At 38.4% G+C, this 18,947-nt stretch overlaps 1 protein-coding gene across 2 annotated transcripts in view; it reads left to right on the top strand.

Moving 5' to 3' along the window:
- Window positions 1–15,722, top strand: part of CEP152 (centrosomal protein 152) — a 30,727-nt gene extending 15,005 nt beyond the window's left edge. For both annotated transcript variants that reach the window (XM_049812485.1, XM_049812486.1), the window contains 16 exons: window positions 268–475; window positions 1,308–1,421; window positions 1,544–1,674; window positions 1,854–1,982; window positions 2,127–2,262; window positions 3,032–3,211; window positions 3,763–4,035; window positions 4,522–4,653; window positions 4,954–5,604; window positions 7,260–7,431; window positions 8,910–9,089; window positions 12,660–12,741; window positions 12,857–12,963; window positions 13,735–13,891; window positions 14,140–14,243; window positions 14,494–15,722. In XM_049812485.1, coding sequence (XP_049668442.1) covers window positions 268–475; window positions 1,308–1,421; window positions 1,544–1,674; window positions 1,854–1,982; window positions 2,127–2,262; window positions 3,032–3,211; window positions 3,763–4,035; window positions 4,522–4,653; window positions 4,954–5,604; window positions 7,260–7,431; window positions 8,910–9,089; window positions 12,660–12,741; window positions 12,857–12,963; window positions 13,735–13,891; window positions 14,140–14,243; window positions 14,494–15,509 — 3,772 coding nt within the window. In that variant the 3' untranslated portion in view covers window positions 15,510–15,722. The remainder of the gene's footprint in view (window positions 1–267; window positions 476–1,307; window positions 1,422–1,543; window positions 1,675–1,853; window positions 1,983–2,126; window positions 2,263–3,031; window positions 3,212–3,762; window positions 4,036–4,521; window positions 4,654–4,953; window positions 5,605–7,259; window positions 7,432–8,909; window positions 9,090–12,659; window positions 12,742–12,856; window positions 12,964–13,734; window positions 13,892–14,139; window positions 14,244–14,493) is intronic.
- The last annotated feature ends 3,225 nt before the right edge of the window (window positions 15,723–18,947 follow it).

Below are 18,947 nucleotides of genomic sequence, written 5' to 3'. Positions count from 1 at the left end.
CAACCAATTGAATTATCTCAAAATACTTCACATAATATGAGAATGAATCTTTTGGGGGAACAGCTGAATGAACAAGTTTTCTGTACATTAATTGCAGCTTGATGAAAAAGCATATGGCTTCTGTATTCTTGTTCTCTCTTTTTACTATTACCTCTTAGACATCTGTATTTCTGGTAGCGTTAGTTGCTCTTCTCTTTGCTACCACTACCTTTCAGATAAATGTCTTTTGTCTTTTAAATACTGAAGCAGTTATGTCTTCCCTAATAGTGCAATACAGAAGAGAGACATGGATGAAGAGCTCTCTAAAGATGAAATTATTGTAGAATTAAAAGCTGAGCTGGAACGTTTATTGAGCAGTAATAAAATGAAGAGAAACCAGATTACCCAATTACAAAATGATCTTAAAGATTGCCAGAAGACATTAGAGGAATACAAGCAGTTGTTGAAAGCAGAAAAAGCATCAAAAGAGTCAGAGGTTTGTTCTTTTACACTTTTTAAAAAGTAAAGATGCACTGGACTTTAGAGAACTAAACCAACATTTAAACTTCTTATGAAAATGGACCAAAGAATTTACTCAGAGCTGAGTATTCATAGCAACTAAGTAAATTTGTCTTTGAGCTTAAGGAAAGTATTGTCATTTGGATGATACCTTGTTTTGTATGTTTGGTGAAAAAGAAACAAGCTAAATAGCACAACTTGGGCAGCATAAGCCTTATTAGGTAAGTTCTGTTATGATGTCTGTCTTGCTTGATAGCACTTAAAGGCCACTCTGTTTTTTTCAGAACTAAATTTTATTGGAGAAAGTAGGTTTTCTTTAGCCAAAAAGACCTTGTAATTTCTTTGAGAAAGCTGATAGTATCATTAGGTTATACAAATGGAACATTAAAGAGATTGCCTTCAGAGGGCCTTCACTATGTAATTTGATCAACAAGGACTCTCTTTGATACCGCATCTCTCTTCAGCCCATTATTAACTTCTCTCTATAAATTGATCAAGACTTGTAACATCTGCTCTTGTAATCTATACATTGTGACCTGGATGTGGGATAGGAATATAATATGCTTGAGAAGAGTGCTCTCTGTTGGATGATAGTAGTCATTCAGCTTGCAAACATGGTGTCAAGTGTGTGCTTCTTTAAACCTTCATGATGCTATGAGTTTCAGGAGTTCATCTAGAATGCAATAAATTCCTTTTTAATTATTTTTTCCAAATAAAACTTTTATTTGACAGTTTGTAACTCTTTTTTAAAGCATCAGCTTCTAAATCATGTATATCCTGAAAGTTATCTTAATTTTGTTTACTTTTAGCCTGTCACAAATCCGAATGATAAGTTGGCGGCCAGTCCTTTGGTTTCTGATAATCTTAAGGAAGAAGTTCTGAGACTCAGAAAGGCTAATGAAACTTTGCTGCAAGAAGTTGAGGTGAGACAGGGATGCTGCTTACCCCTACAAAAAAAACCACCACAACCCCCACCCTGTGCTAAAACCTGCAATTAGAAAAGGTTCTTTACAACCCACCTATTACTTGACTCTTGTTCATCCAGAACCGTACTTCAACTATTGAAGAACTGAAAGAAAGTGAGGAAAAATTGAAAAGCTTAAATCAAGATCTCTGTTGTCAGATGAGAAAGATGGTTCAGGATTTTGATCAGGATAAACAAGAAGCCATTGACAGGTAAGTCTGTTAACTCTGTTTAGTTCCATTTGTGAACTCTTAGCCTGCATCTATAATCTTGTACCAGCTATGTGGTACAAGGGCAGGTCAGCATTAGAAAGCTGGTTTCTTTCTTAGGGAAAAGTTGATCCGTTTAAAAGGGGGAAAAAAGGTAGTTTTTTCCTTTCTTGAAATTGTAGGTGTGAAAGAACTTACCAGCAACATCATGAAGATACAAAAGCACATTTTGAGAAAGACCTGATGGAGAGGTATGCTGCAGAAAAACAGCAGCTTATTCAAACTTATGAAGAGACAATCTCGCAATTCAAGTAAGACTTCACATTTCTTCCACTCTTACTGAAACTTTCACATTTCCTGTATGGGTCTCAGTGCTAGTCATACTTTATTAAAAACAGATTTGCTGTCCTGTGAGTGTAAAGACTAATTGACAATAAGTAATCTGTCCTGTGAAGGGTTAACATAGATGAGCTCAACAGAGAGGTGACTGCAGTGAAGGAATGTTACATTGGAGTCTGTGCGGAGAAGGACACCTTGGAAGCTACTTTAAGGCAGAAATTTGAGCAAGAGCAGCAGCTGAAGGAAGAGAAGGTACTAATGGAAATATCTGTAAACCACGTCATTTCAGGTTATTTTTAAGATGTAATATCAGTAAGTGTATTTAGCTTTGTAATTGTTTGGGGAAGATATTTGGAAGAGATGTAGCTATATCAGAAAGTTAATACATGTGACTTATTGGGTGTTAAATTAACCTGCTGTTGTGTCCTGGGGTTTAAAATATTGTAGGAGTAACCCTTTCCAATAGCTATTCATTTTCACGTAGTCAGCTTTTCATAATTTTCACTCTTGAGGACTGTTCAGTCAGCAGTGTGAGGTTTTACATTCACAAGATGCTTTCCAAAACACTGTATGACAATACATGTTTTCTTCTCCCTATATAAAAGTCATCTGAAAATACTGTGGCTTTTTAAGTAATAATAAATGCAGGCTGCTATATTGATTCAAAATTTTGCTTTTCTGAAGATACCAGTGTGAAATGACTAAAGTAGGTCAACTGTCTTGCTAAGCAAGTATGGTAAAGAGGTGCAGCTCAAAGTATGCTGGGAATAAATAAAGATGCTTGATAAGGAAACATTTTAGAGTAATAGCCTATGATAACCTCTGCTATCAGGCCTTAAAACACCTCCTTTTGAGAGCTGAATCTCTTGTCCAGGTGTCATAAGTAAGATCAGTGCACTGGCTCTAGAAACTTTATCATGTCTCTCATGTATTCTCATCACTTTGTACCAGAGCACCAGAGCAGTTTGCTATGCCTTGGAGAATGCTTAAATTTTAAATGTTTTAATTTATTTTTTCCTAGCTCAAGAAACGGCTACTAGAAGAAAAAGAAGACTCTCTTAACCTTTTGAGGACTGAGCTTGAAGAGAGACACAACAGTTCTATGATAGCAGCAAAGAGGCAGTGGCTGGAAGAAAAAGAACAGCAGGTTGAAGAGGAAGTTGCATTAGCCAAAGTTCACTGGGAGAAGGAAGAAAAAGAGGTATGGAACTTAGGCCAGTGGTTTGTTGTGGTGGTGGTGGTGGTGTTGTTGTTTTGTTTATTTTCAGAAGGAGAACTTGTATGTAGACAGGCTTATGCACTGTTATTCTGCCATTTGAAGTGGCTTTTAAGGATCTGTCATTTAAGGAGCCTCTGAATAAGTCAGTAGGTATTACACATGCTTAAGATTTTAGGAAAAAAAAAACAATCCAAAACAAACAAACCAAAACCCTAGACTTTGTAAAGTAACATACAGAATGTCCTGAATGTCACAGCTGGTAACATGCTGGAGTTTTCCACCCTGATCCCTGGGTGAGTGGTTATGCTTTCTATTGTTTCATTCAGTTATTGTATAGAAGTCCTTTGTGTATCCTATCCCACAGAAGAAAGCTGTTATGAGTTGCCAAACTCTCTCCTGTCTGAGCATGGGTTTTCTCTTCTCCTGTTAGGGAAGATTATTGGTGTAAACAAAGTTTTGTTTGTTAAATACCAGTGAAATTCTAGTTATTTGGATACTGGGGAGATTTTCTGAAAAAATATTTTTTTCCTTAGAATAAAGAACAAGCCTTTGCAAAAATACAAAGGGAATGGCAAAGTAGGCTGGAAGAAACGAGAAGAACTGTAGTTGAATGTAATGACTGCAGCAGCCAAACTGACCAAGTAACAGTTGTGGATGAAGCTTCAACTAAAGAATTAGAAGGGATTGTTGGAGTCCAAAGGCTGCAGATCCAGAAGGCTCTGAAAGAAAATATGGCCTCTGAAGAGGCCTTAAAAGAGTTTGAAATAGAACTGGAAAATAAATACCGTAAAAATCTTGCCAGCCAGGTAACAAATAATTGTTCTGTCTGCTTGGATCCTGTGAAACTGCCATGTGCAACTAAGTCATCTAAAAAAAAAAAAGTGTTCTCTTCCACTAACTTTCTCTTAAGCTCAGTAGTTGATATTTCCTATATTAGAAATAAATTTAAAAAAAAAAAGTTCTGAAGAAGCTGTAGCATGTAGCTTGTTTTTTCTAGCTGTTAGTTTTTCACACAGTTGGACAAGTTTTGCAGGGGTTTTGAACAGAACTGAGCAACACTGACTTAGAGCTTATACAATTTTGTTAACAAAAAATAAATTTAATATTCATCATTTTGGTATGATTTTTGCATCAAGAAATGCATCAGATGCTGCTGGTCTGATTCTTTCAATTTCTGTAAACATAGGCAATCCAAACTGAAACCTGTTCTTTTGGTGCTACATGAAAGTAATAATAAAAATGTATTTGGTGGTGGTGACTGAAGCAGGTTTTTTTTTTTTATCTGCTTGTAGGTAGATGCAGCTTTAACCCAAGCTCATGCCAGGTGGCTGCAAGAATTAACAGACCTCAAAGAGTACAAAGTAAATCTAAAGATAGAACAAGAAAAATGGGAAAAGGAACACAAAGAGACTGCAGCAAAGCAGGTAGCCCAAAATACTTGTTTATGTGTATAGATAAACAGTTCAGTCTTCCAGATCCCATATATTAGTGAGGAATGAATGTAGACATAGGCTGAGAATCATTAAGGAAAGATGTTTCTAGTGTACTCTGGTTCTGATCCTTTTTTTTTTTTTTTTTTTTTTTTTTTTTTGCCTAATAGGATTATATTTTATTAAATAATTTGAAAATAATCTCCAATAGATTCATAATGACCCAGGGTTATATTTTATACATATATAAATGTATGCATATATTTATAATGACTGTGTTTATATATTCACCAGTTAGCCCTAGTTCTGTCAGCTGCTGAAGAGAAATGGAAGAAAGAATATGAGAATACAGAGATGTCTGGACCAAGAATGAAAGAACTTGAAGAAAAGGTAATTTCTCTCAAGAAGGAATTGGAGCTAAAGAAAGAAGAAATCCCTGCAGCTATCAAAGCAGAACTAGCAAAAGCCCGTGCTCAGTGGAACAAAGAAAAGCAAGAAGAAATCTTGCAGATACAAGAGCAAAATGAGAGAGACTACCGATCATTCTTAGATGATCATAGAAACAGAATTAAAGAGGTACTTGCAGCAGCAAAGGAGGATCTTGCAAAGCAGAAAAATGACCTCTCCATTCAGAAACAGGCAGAAATAAAGATGTTACTAGACCAAAAGCAGCGAGAATGGGAGGCTCAGGAAGCAAAGAGACTGAAAGATGAAATTAATCGGTATGAGGAGAAGACTCTGCTTGAGCTTGAGTACTTGTTGAGTGAAATCCATGAAGAGCTAGTCAAGTGCACACATAGTAAGCATTCTTGGAAGGATAAGTGTTTTGATGCTTGTGTTCAATTAAACCACCAGTGCAAAGACAAACTGAAGGCTTGCTTACAAAAGGCCTACAGAACCACAGTTCACACGATTCTGGAAAAGAAAGAGCGAGAATGGAAAGAGGTAATATTTCTGCAAACTATAACTGCCAACCAGAAAAGTGATTTGAGAAGTCAGACTCAGACATGTTTTCTCCCAATATAAAATATTTATGTAGTCCTGAGAGTCCAAGAATCCAGTATTTGAGTTCATTGATAACAACAGTCCTTTAAAACTGTAAGAGAGGGCTAAATCTACCATTCGCAACTGAAAAGGGAAAGGATGAGTGTAGATTTGACACCTTCAGTCTTTAAAGAAGAGAAAGCCAGGTTAGGACTGTTGCTCTCTAATGCCAAGATTTGTAAATTAAGGAGATGAATCCTCCATCCTAAGTTTGGGAGCCTGTTGCAGGCTTCTGTGACCTCTTAGGTGGGTTCAGTCATTAAGGCCCATCTTAGATTTTTGTAAAGCTGCTGCGCTATTTTTATTTTTTATTTTTTTTAAGAAATTTAGCATTTTGTAGCGGTGATCGGATAGTGATTGTGGATCATGTTACTCTTTCCCCCCCCGTCCCTCCCCTTCAGCTTCTGATACAAATAAAGATAAAAACAGTAAATCCTTTTTGCAAATTATCTGTAGTAGAACTGAATAACTGATAAGCTGATCTATCTTGGGAATAATAGTCTTGCTTAACTTTATTGTGGCTCTAGGAAATCCTTTTCAATATGCCTGCCCAAATGAGGAAAGACATTCTACCCTCTTCTAGAAGAGTTTGGGGCTAAGTAGAATTCTGTCCAAAAGCTTCTGTTTCTGTTGTTTTGGCAAATTCCTCTTTTTGCAATGCTTATGCTTGTAGTAAGTTTTTGATTATGGGGAGCATCCCACTGGAAATGCCAATGCCACCCAGCATTTAGCAGCTGGGGAATTGTCCAAGAATAGGACAGAGAAAGAAAAGGTTTTTCAAGAAAAGGTGGGGCAGGGGGAAATGAGTATGAAGTGATTTCTCATGACAGTATTACTGAGTCTTCTAGTGGTAATATGTTTCTGTTCAGAAAGTGGTCCTTTAAAGTTTTCTTGACATGAGCTATTTTCACAGTTGTAAAGAGAATCGGAAGTTTTTTTGCTATGCCTGATGCATCTTCTCTAATAGATATGAATGTCCCCTGGTAAACTGATATGCCTTTGAACTTCAAAAACGTTGGTTGGCTTGAACTACCTTATTCAGCAAAGTCTTTGTAATTTCTTAGTAATGTCTTCTCTTATGCTACCACTATAACAATAAACAAAGGAGTTACATTTTTCTACAGGACTTATCTGTCCCTGTACTACCCATATGTGCGCAGAAGCTCTAAATGAGTCCAACCCCTTTTTCTGCTGGATATGCTGTTTAAAAAAGCAAGTTAGCTTCACCTATTCAAAGACACTGTATAGTTCTGCAACGTTAAGGGCTACTGACATTTCCAAAATAAATAAAACTCAGGATAGCCAGGTACTGCTGTTGCAGTGAATTACACAAAGTAAAACTTCTATATGCTAGAATACACATTTTCCTCAGTATTTGAGCTGCAGTCTACAGTTCTATTGCAAGTTTAATGCACCTGCATTACAATTACTACAGCTACTTGGTGGCCAGGGTTGCTTGTTTTTATGGCTAACATACTACTTACCTACTTTAACGTAGTGTGGTACGCTTTTTTTTTTTAATGTGTTGGATTTTCAGGGAGTGTTTTCAATTGCAGAAATATGAAGAGCTAGTGAGTAATGTAAATAAAGAAGCATACTCTTGCCTACAACGTGGTGAAGGAGAAACTGGGGACGTGACAAGACCTCCTGTGTACAATGTTGGACACCAAGAAGTGCAAGGGAGGCTAAGGAGACGGCCACCCTTGCAGGAAACTGGAACAGACAAAGGTACTGGGCTTGTTTTTAATCTGGCAAATTGTATATCATCAACTTAAGCTTGTTAGTAGCAGTCTTAAATAGTTGATGTCTTACTGATGACTATTAATGCAAAGCTAGTTGATATATTTGGGTGAGAGAGGAAGATGCAGTTCTTCTGACTGTGAGGTTGTTAAATGTTGTGTTACCTTGTACTATGTTAAAGTCACAAACAGTGCAACAAATGTTACTGGTCTCCAGCTTTTTGATTTAATGCTACTAGCTTTCTGCTTTTTAAAGCCATTCTTCAGGAGTAAAGAAATAGCTGCTGTATCTGCTGCAGGTGTAAATACTCTTTGGGGGTTGTGGATGTGAACATTAACACCTTTGGTGTTTAACAGCTTATAAACAAGCCAGTATTGATCATGATGAGCAAGGTATGGTCTGAACTATGTTGTGTAAATAGGTAATACTAAATCAGAGCTCTGAAGATCGAATTATACTATTTGCTCTTGACATTAGACAAGACAAGGAATTCTGCATTCATGTAAAAGATACTGTTGTGTCAAGAATTATACCTCACCTGGCACGGTGTTTTTTCCAATATTTTTGAACAAGAATGTAGTTGAAAAAATGTGAATCCCTGGGTGATGCTTCTCTCTTCTTTTCCTTCCTTACTTCCTGCTCCCCCTCTCTCCCACAGTATATACTTTAGCATTGTAGCTCTTCTCAAAGCTGTCACATGTACTATGGCAAGGCTGGAGACAGTGTAGCTGGGGAAAAACTTCATGGGAGGCCTAGCAATCTCTCTGGGGCTTTCTGTTTAGTTTGAATTCTTATGCAACCAAAAAACATAAAGCAAGAAAACCCAAGAGAGTCTTTGGCTTTATGCCTATAGTGTGGCTTGAATTCCTTCAACACCAAAATAACAAACCATCTATTAAACACAAAACAATACAAGCAGTGCAGCTCTTCTGTCTCTAGAGCTCCCTGTCCTGGTTATAGGGAGCAACCGTTGCTCTCCTGGAAGTAGCCCAGTCTTTGTGAATTTCTTAACTTAACTAGACTCAGCTGCATGTGAGGCTTCCCAGCTGGGAGACTCTCCTTCAGTTGACTCCAAAAGACCATGCTTGGCTGTTGCGGGGTGGGGGTGGTTGGTTTTTTGGTGGTTGGGGGGGTTTTTTGGTGTGTGGTTTTTTGGTTTTGTTTAAAAAAAAATAATTTCAACCTACAAGTCTCATATTGCTGGCTGAAGACTCAAATCATTACTGATGGGAGTGCATTGAGGCTGTGAGGGCTCAACGACTTGATAGATGCTGCTGCACCTCCTATAACAGGATTCCAGCCTCTTGTGATTATTTTAATTAGACTAATGTGTTACATAATTTCCAGCAAAAGAAAGACTAAGTAGAGCACTGGGAACAGTAATGTCAGGTTTGATTTTTTTATTATTTTTTTTAATTTTTTTTGTCCCATTGTTGATGTGTAACTTTTAGCAATTACTGTTGCAGGTCAGAAATGTACAAAAAGGAACCTTGGGTCTCAGGAAAATTTTTGCTGTGAACACTGCTGCCAGGAGCTTGAAAAAAGAGAGGCTGTGTGCCAGGACTTAAAAAGAGAGCTGGAGATAGCCCGCAAACATCTTCAGCTTGCTGTGAAAGAATGTGAAGCTAAGTCAGAACAAATACAAGGTTAGTATTGTTTGTCACCTAGAGACAACTGTGAATGTCTCTGCCTTGCTGGCTGCATGAGTCTCATCTGTTGCATCATTTAGTTTTCAGTGGGTGGAATGGGTGTTTATGCATACCTAAACAAAACACATTTCCCCCCCCCAACAAAAACCCCCAAACTGACCTTCCCCTCCACCCCCTGAGAAACCCCTTCACCCACTTGGCTTTAAACATTACTTATAGCTTTAGTGCTCTTTCATGTGTACCAGGAAAAGAATAGAGGAAAACTGAATATGTGGCAGATGTTCTTTGAATACGTGTACATGTGGATTCCATTGCCCATGAGGCTTATACAGATAATGCATGTGTGTGTACATACACACATATACTTGTATATGAGTCAGAGAGTTCTTCAGTTATCTCCTTCGGGGCTGTACTGTTATTGTGCACGTACTCATCCCCCCATAGTGGGAGTATAAAGAGCAGAGTGGCCCCAAATGTTACTTGGTTCCTCTTGGCACCAGTAGTAGTAAGCCACTGACCACAGTTTTCTTGTACCTTCCTAATAATAGCTTGAAGCTGTAGTTCTATTTTTCTTTCTTTTTTTTTTTTTTTTTTTTTTGTAAACCTTGAAGTAGGTTTTAAGTTGGCATTATTTAGTCTCTTTTGCCTTTTAAGTCAAGACATTCTTTTTCCTTTGTGTCACTTTGAAATGAGAAATACAGGACTGAGAAAAGGTCTCTAGTTCTTAAATCTTTCTTTCCTATGTGATGACTGTCTCTATGAATGACGGATATGAAATATCCACTCTGTTTTTGGAAGTCACTGAAAGTAAGGCTTCTGCCTGTAGTATGGAAATAAGGCTTTTCTGAAGCTATTTCTAATGGAAGAAGATAGTGCATAGTAATTTGCTTGAGATTCCTCCATTGTAGGAGACTGCTTCTGATTCAGTAGTGGTGTTATCTATCCACCCGGCTGTGCGATACTGTTGTTTTGTTATGATTACCTTCTTTTTGCTGTCCAACATCTTATTTTTTGCATTCTCAATACCTGTATCACCTTCTGTGCACAGACTGTGATAGCGCCTGCTGGTAAAACCTCCCTGAGACTTGACCATCAGTTTAGTCAATTGCAATATTACCTGACTTGATCTTGATACCTGTGCTTACTTATTGTGGAATCTGTTCCATCATGTACATCTGTTGTCCTTTCAGGATAATAGACTCCATCCTTTATTACTTAACTTGGTAGAAGTCTCTGGCCATAGTAAAATCTGGGCTAACGAGGATGAAAAGTCTTTAGCATATCAAACACCTTTGCTGTACCTGTAACTGCTCTGGTGGCTGGGTCTCCCTGTATGGGCCTGGCATGTAGGCTTTTCACTCAGAGGAAGTCATATTGATTCATCTGCCTCCGATAGCAACAAGAATTCATTTTGTCTAGGTTTATTGCTGAGAGGATTTGTAGGAGGAATGCCTGCTTTGCTTTGTTCCTGTGCTCAAGAAATTTTTCTTTCCTGCTTGAGCATAATGTACCATATGGAGCACAGTTCCCATTCACTTGGTATCTGAGGAACTCTATCCTCTTATTCAGCTGTATTGAAGTCAGTAGAGGTCTTTGTTTTAAGGACCAGAACAAAGAGAATTATGATTTCTCTGAAGGAAAACATGTTGGTGATTGAATAAGAGGATCATTCTCCCTGCAGTGTTTTAATCAGTTGAAGCTGTACACAATAGTGTTCAGGGCTTTTTTTATTTTTATTTTTTATTTTTTTTTTTTTTTTAATTTCATTTTTTTAAGTTTTTAGGCTCTCCTTAGAGCATGGCAGGAATTGGACTTGCTGAAGGTTCTGGTTCATGAGAAGTCTTAAACTGCATCCTGAGGGTCAGTAACTCTGTAGAATTGTTTGATCATGCCTCAGTGAAAGGTCACTGTGGCCACTGTAAGCAGGTTTGGTAAATGGTCAGCTTGGAGAGAGCAGATGTGAGGTAGTAGGTTGTACCAAGTGACTAAACAGTATTACTTGCCAAAGGCTGTGGTTTCTGTGTGTTGTGAGTGTTTTGGTTGTGTTTTGTTTTTTGGTGTGTTTTTTTTTTAAATGAAAAATTTCAGTTGCCTGCTCTAATAAATTTTGTGCTCAGTGAGGAGGCATAAAATGCTGTATGTTTGTAAGGGAAAGGCTTTTGCCAGCTTGCAGATGTGTGATCAAGGCCAGGTAGGTAAGTTGCACAGATTTGTGTAATATTATTTCTGTGTTCTTTTGTCAACAACCATATAGTGTGTAAACTTCTTTGGGACTGGAGGAAAGATTGGAGGATAATAGGAGGTCTGTTAATGAAAACAGAGCCTACTGCTGTCACCAAGGTCATCACAGATGCAATTCTCAACTGCTCAACATGAGTTTTGGACCACAAATGAGGATCTCTGAAGGCTGTGAATTGCTTATATCTGTGTTCTAGGATGGCTGCTTGCTTTTTGCTTTTTTGCACATCATCCTAGAGAATGAAGAAAGCCAAACTTGTCTCTGTCTTTCCCAGGGCTCAGGTCCTCATATTCTACCGATGAAAGCCTTGATTCTTCCAGAAGGAAGATTTGTCTTTAAGACATGCCTTCTGTTGTGTGGTGATAGTCATTGTTTTCCTTAGGCCATGGTTCACGTGAGAAATTTGGTGGCTGGGTGCAGTAGAGGTATCTCCAGCACTGAGTCTAGGTGTTCAATTCATGTTGGTTTTCTGTCCTAAAATAGGAAAGCTAGTAATCAGCTGTTGATTTTTATAGGTCTATCCAAGTTTGTCCATCAATTCTTCAAGTTATGCTAAACACTTGTACATTTTTTTGAAATAATTATTTGCTTCGATTAGATTACATAGCTAACAAATAGGTTTTAAGGTTCTTTAACTTTCAGGAGATGGCCCACAGGTGGACTATCTGTATGCCATGATCAACAGTCCTTCAGTATCAGCCTGAAGTCCTATGCTTCGGGCTTTTTCAGCTCAACTGTCTTCTTGTTCTTTGTGGTGGCTCATTATAATATTATATGCTTCTTAGTAGCATTGAGCAGAGTTCAGCATGGAAGTATGGAAGTCCAGCCTTCCTCTGTAATAGTGGCTTTTGGTCATTAAAAAAAACAACCCCAAAACAAAAAAACCAAAACAACTACCAAGTTTTATCTTTTACCTCACCATCCCAAAGAAGGCACAATTGCTAACCCGCAAATTAATAATTCTTTTCCAATGTTTGTCAAAACAAGCCTCACTTCCCCCCCGCCGCCCCGTCCTTTCTCTACATGTACACCTGTTATCTCTGAAGTTTTGCCTCCAGCATAGTCTTAGTAATGGCATATGAAGGCTTTAAGCTTACTTAATTACTATATGAGATGACTTATATTCAGGCTTCATTGAAGTGTATCGGGATCGATTCGTGTATGCTTGTTACTGCAACAGCTGTACGTTTGCTTTGTGACATTGAGCTCTTATAGCAGAAACAGCAGTTTATGTAATAACTTCTGTTGAACTTAACTTGAATTTGGAGAAGTGCAGTGAATTATGGTTCATCTTTTTTTTTTTTTCTTTTTTTCTTTTTTGGTTATAGAAAATGAGAAGGTTCTACAAGCTCTAGTTGCAGAAAACTCTGAGATGAAGACTAAACTGAAAGACCTGGGAACACCACCAAGGTATTTAAAAAAATCTACACAAGCTGATGGTTGGGTTTTTTGTTTGTTTGTTTTTGGGTTTTTTTGTAAGATGTAAGCTGCTTTTCTTGTGCAGTGTGACTTATGTGCATTTCAGATCACTGTCAAAGGGAGGCGTCTCAAAACCTTGTACATCCTGTGACTCTGTGAAAGGGCTAGAAGAAATGCGTGCTCAGTACATTAAAGCTGTGAGCAAGATTAAGTGTAAGTACTAAAGTCTTAGCTGAAAATTTAGGAGAGCAAAATAATTTACTTTGTCATTTCCTCCTCCTTCAGCCAACTTGCACAGGAATCTGACAGTCAAATTGCATGAGAAGTAAATTTTTCCTTCGTACTAGAGTGAATGTGAGACATGGAATTGTTACCATAATCTTGGACAAGGTTAATTGCAATGGGTGAAGCTTTGTTATGCCATCCTTGCTTTGTTGCACTGTGTTATGTTTTTTAAAGTGGTAAAGCGTATTTTGAGAACTGATCTCGTATCTCCAGCAAACAATCCACCTACCCTGCAACTTGTCCTGAGAGAGAATCTGCTGTTCTCGTGTGCTGTATCCTGGCTTCTGGCTTCATCGGCAACCTTCTGGCTGAGGAGAGAGGGTTAAGTGTAGCGCGAGGTCTTACTTGAGGGCAGCAGGTCTCCAAATGCCAACTGCAGTGCTGTCAAAGAATTCGTAGACCTGCATTTTACTAGCCAATATTCCTCCCAAATCCCTGTGCCTAGTGCTTTCTTTTGCTGCTGAAGATGCAAAATTGGACAACTGAATTCCCGTCTGATGCTTCATATCAACCTGCTCTGGTCTTTAGTGGCATTTACCCAGTAGGCAACATTTGGCACAAGGATTTGGGTGGAATGTTGGCAGGTAAATCCAGACCCCTGCTGACTTGCTCCAGGTCTGCTAGACAATCCCAGTTTGTGGTGTTGGCTTTTTTTTCCCCTGCTAGGAGAAAACTGGTACTAATGAAGTGTGTTTGTAGGTGACATGCTTTGTTATATCCGTGAAAGTAAGGAGCGAGCTGCTGAAATGATTAAAGTGGAGGTTTTAAGAGAGCGCCAAGAAACGGCACGGAAAATGCGTAAATACTATTTGACATGCCTTCAACAACTTCTTACTGATAATGGGAAACACGAAGGGTAAGTTCAAGTATGTTTGGAAATCACTGCTGGTTTTGAAAGAGGTGTGTAGACATTAGTCTGGTGTTTGTCCACCTTGGAGAAAACAGTGTCTAACTGCCTGACAGCCTTGCCAGTCTGCTTCGATTGGCATGGGGTCACTGCCGAGCAGTCTGGCATACTGTCTTTTCAGTGAATGCAGAGTTGTAAAGGAATTACACTTAAACTTTATTTTTTTTTTTTTTTTCATGTTCTGCAATTCTTGGCAGAGCTGAAAAGAAAATAATGAATGCTGCCAGTAAGCTTGCTACGATGGCTAAAGGACTTGAAACACCTCTTCGACACATTCTCCAAAGCAAATCTACCTGCTCAGGTATGTTGGATTCTACAGGTGTTGTCTTCTTGATCATATTGATTTAATGCATGTAGTAACGAAAATGCAAATGGAAAGTGAAGTACTATTTATTTATAAGCTTGCTAATGGAAATGTAAATATAAGCTGCCTATTTTGACAATGCTTACAATTCTTTATTTAAAAAAACCCAAACAAACGGAAGAACCCAGTCCTTCTTCCAGCACTAACATTTCATTCAATTAATCTATTTCCTTCCCTCCTCTCCTAGCTCTGCTGTTAAATTCTGATCTACCACAGGGAGTCGAGTACTCAAAAAGAGATTGCATGCTTCAGACAAGGTCAAACTGTATGGAAAGCAAATCATGTAGTGAAAGCATTACCAAAAAAGCCAATGATAAAGTCGCCCAGAAATGTCTACTACATGACTTGAGACAGCAGTTTGATACAATGCAGACTGAAACTCAACATATGCTTCATGAAACAGTGACTTCAAATATTCAGAATGGGAATAATTCTAAAAATCTGGATGGTGCTTCAAGAGATGCTCTGCCAGAGTTTTATCCAAATGAAAATGGAAGAAGAGAAAAATACAGCCCCATCATAAATGTAGACAAAGGACTCATGTGTGCTACTAGTACTATAGCACATCAGAACGCTCCTCCATCTGCTTTTCAAGTAACAATAGAAAATATGCATGCACCCAGCTTTACAAGTGGCCATGCCATCTCTGGGCCAACTCATCATATGCTTAAGAGCAAGAATGATAGAACAGTCTTGAAGGAGGATAAATGTGTCCAGTCACGTGGAAAATGGAAAGCTAAATCTAAAAGAACTCAGGAATTTGATTTTCAAGAAAGTCCAGAAAGAGAAGAAGGAAGCAGCAGTGAATGGAGTTCCGTGAATGGAAGCCTGCGTCTGGATGGCAGTGATACGCCTCTCATGAACCTTGAACAAAAAGCCAGTACTAATGTGCAAGCGCAGACTGCATACTGTGAAGAGTTTCCTCACATCAGGTCATTTTCCCCTGCAGATGAAAATGTTGTTACTACTAGGAAAGACACTTCTAATGGCAATGGCAAGATTCTCAGCACAAAAAGCAGCACTGAAGTTTGCAGTAGAGGCCACCTGATAACAAACCCAGAGCATACTTCATTCCTCAACTCTGACAAATCAAATTCTGCTGTCACACAACTCGATGTATTGCCAGATTCAAATGTAGGAAAACGCTGCAACAAATGCTTAGAAAAAAACAGCGTGGGATCCCCAGTCTCTTCAGCAAGATAGTGGTTTTGATAGCCCACTTTCTAACTTGAACCAATACTTACTCATTTGAAGGAAAAAAATATAACTTGATATTTAAATAAAAGTGTGAGGCCTGGGGAGAACCTGTTCTATTGTGTCCATTTCATGACCAATGTGACACAGTTTGAATGTTACGTGAAGAAATTCTATAAAGTTACTTGAAATATTAATGCAGAGTTTTGTTTACCTTTGTAATAACGCTTTCATAATTGTTTATTGTGTATTATATACAAATTTATTAAACAGAATCTATTTTTATATTAAGTTTAGCTTGCAGTGTTTGTCTAAAACAAAACTACTGTAACTTGTGGTAACCTCTTTAAATGGTTATGAAAATTCCTTCAGAGCTCAATGAGAGATGTTTTAGGATTTGTTTGAAGTAAGTATTTTAATTGACTCTCCCATTTTGAAGGACCCCCTGTAAGCCTCTGTGTGCGTCCCCATAATAAAAGCGAAAATACTTGCGTTTTTCCATTAAATAATTATAACAAATCACATTTCAAGTATTCTTCCCTTAGATGCAGCAAAAAATAGCTTGTACTGGGCAGAAGAAAAGTATGAATTAGAATAACCATGTTTTGCAGGTGTTCCTTAAATAGCATAAGTTGTCAATCTAAACTGAAGATGTAGTAATGTTCCTCCTGATGCTTAGAAAGCTTATATTTTAAAGGCCTGTTCACATTTTGAAGAGAAGTACAAAATTTATCTTTTTTCCTAGACTTTTTGCTTTCCTTGGGATGATATTTCATTTCTAGTGATGCTGTGAGGAAAGGAGGTGTTTTGCTGCTTGCTTACACAGGGTGTGATTAAATCATACTTGTTGCGATTAATAGTATGATTATGAGCCAGCAAATCACATCAACAGGAATACAGAAGACGTAAAGAAAAAGGTTTTGCTTGCTATTATTCTGTGATATTAGAAAAAGAAAAAAGACTGAATATTCTCTCAAAGATGATACCTATGCCTTTTGTACGTAACAACATTTAACTGCTGCAAGGATGCTCATTTGGTCTTTCAGAGTCAAACAGCACAATCTAGTCTGACAATCTTTTCAGTTTTAAGAGGAAAATAGTACAAGATTCAACAGAAATCTTCTGAAGAAAAATGTGTTTAACTTCCTTTACAAAAACATCCTGCCTGTTTATTTCAGGCCAACTGGCAAGGCAGAATGCGTTACAACTGTGGGTACGCAGGACTGGTTTGTGACTCGAAACTCTCTCGGGTGATCTAATGACAGACTTCTGAATTTCTTGGTGGCTTTTAATGTTGCCCATAAATGCAACCCCACTTCCTCTTTAGTGAAGGTGGGGTTTGTCATTGTCAGTGGGAGCAAACTGAGGCCACAAGAGACCGCTTGTGCCTAAAAAAACATGGGCAGTAGTTAAGTTCAAGGGCCAAATTCCGAGCTCTTAGCTGAGGAAATAGCTGTGGCCTCGTCTGCAGGGGAAAGTTTTTACTAGTTGTCCTTTAAGCCCCATGTGGAGGCTTTTTTTTTCAATGATGAGTGGCTTTTTTTGGTTAGCCTAAACATTTTCCCGAAGTGCGCAAGGTAAAAAAGAAGCACATCTATTCCTGTGCAAGAGGTACTTATACAAGTGTTTAAACCGATACATCAGATTAATTAATTCCTTGGGCTAGTCTAGAAATGTTCCCCAGATGAAGAAAGCCTGGATCTGTAAAAGTAAACATGCAGCTGTCCTGCAGAGCATCCCTGACTATTCAGACAGAGCAGCTTGAGGGCCCATCGTCTCATTGGTGTGGACCAAACATACTTTTCCAAGTAATCCTTCATCTGAGGTGCGTTCAAGAGCTTCTCTGTAGTTGCTCCCTAAAATGCCACGGTCAATGCCGATGTGCAAACTGTTTTTAAATTTCGCCTAAAAAGTGACTTTTTACAGTACGCTTTATTTCTGTTGTCTTGTTCAATGTTGTTTGTATGCATAACTCTTGAAGTCATCAATCTGTAGCTTTTAAAAAAATGTCCTGTGTTTAAAAGCTCAGTGGTTTCACTGCACAATGAAGTGCTTAATGATCCTAGTCCTGCTGAAGCTTTGAACAGCTGATGATTTTTACATATTTTATTTAGAAGCTGGGGTCCTGCACTGATGAGAAGGGGTCTTCTGCATTACTGACTGCTCTGGAGAAAGCTGAGGGTGCAGCAGGTCCCCGTTACAGTGAGGAAACCAGGGGAGTATTCTTCAGCAAGTTCCATAGCCTGATGTGAGAAAAGGTTCTTTTGTTGGTGTCCCTACTCTTTTATGGAGCAGGAAGATGTTATGCAGATGGGGCAAATGCGGGAGGGAGGGAGGGAGGGAGGGAGGAAAGAAATCTTTCCAATCTCATGTAGTAAAAGAGAATAATTAAACGTGGACATCAGGTGCCCAACTAGATTTGGTTGCTGTTTCAGTTATATCACATCACGGTACTGGGCAACTGCAGTGACCAAAACTGCAGTGCATGTGAGAATATGGATGTAGGTAGAGATTCGGTTAAATCTGTGCTCACCTTGTGTTTATTGTGTGTCTTGTTGCACTGACAACTCCAGAGAGCTCCAGAGCTGCCGAGGGGATTTTAAGTTTTCCTTAATGAGAATCGACTGCAGGGGCCTGGAGGGAAGATCCATACCCAAACAGCAGCAATCATTCCCTGGTGAGTAAAGTTTGAGGAACAAGGAGAAATTTAGCCCAAGAATCAACAACTCCTAGTCAAAAGCATTCCTCAGTCCTCCTTCTAACGTCAGTAGGAAAGAATGAAGCAATAACAGGCTAGCATAGGGGGTTGCAACTCCTGAAACTGGAGAGCTGACACCAGTCAGAAAGGGGGATGTAATGTTGCAATACATGTGGTCAGACTTGCGTAGTTGAGCCGGGATTGTAACAGAGCCACTAAATGAATCTTTTAAATTAAGTTTGACATGTATTTTCACCCACTAGTTTATAGTGCTGAAAGAACTTACCTGTTTTATTCAAGAATTCATTACCTGCTGTTATGTCTTTTTGATGCAGATGATTCCTTGTTTTAATACTGCATTTATGCTATAGGAGCCAGATCTAATTGTATTCTAGTGATGTTGCAGTTTGGCACTATTTAGCTTAAATGTTTAACCACACCCCACTCCCATCCCCAAAGTAGCAGAATGCAGTGGTACTCTTTTCCTTGCTGTATTTTTTTCCTTTATATTTTCTTTAGCCGCTTTATCCTGCAGGTGTAGTATGTCTGTACATTCCTGCTTAGAACAATCTCTTTGTAAAAATGTATCGCTCTGTTTCATACTAAAATACCATTACGATAGAAACTATTTCCAAGATGTCTTTTTTATGCTATGTTTAAAAGGTAATCAAAATGTAAATTTTATGCACATCTTAAACATCTTTTAGATAGTTAATTGTACATAAGATGCTTATATATGATGTACAGAA

The sequence above is a fragment of the Accipiter gentilis genome, chromosome 10 (genome assembly GCF_929443795.1).
Source record: "Accipiter gentilis chromosome 10, bAccGen1.1, whole genome shotgun sequence".
Classification (NCBI taxonomy): Eukaryota; Metazoa; Chordata; class Aves; order Accipitriformes; family Accipitridae; genus Astur; species Astur gentilis.
Note: the sequence above shows the minus strand (reverse complement) of the source record. Positions and strands in the feature narration are given on the sequence as shown.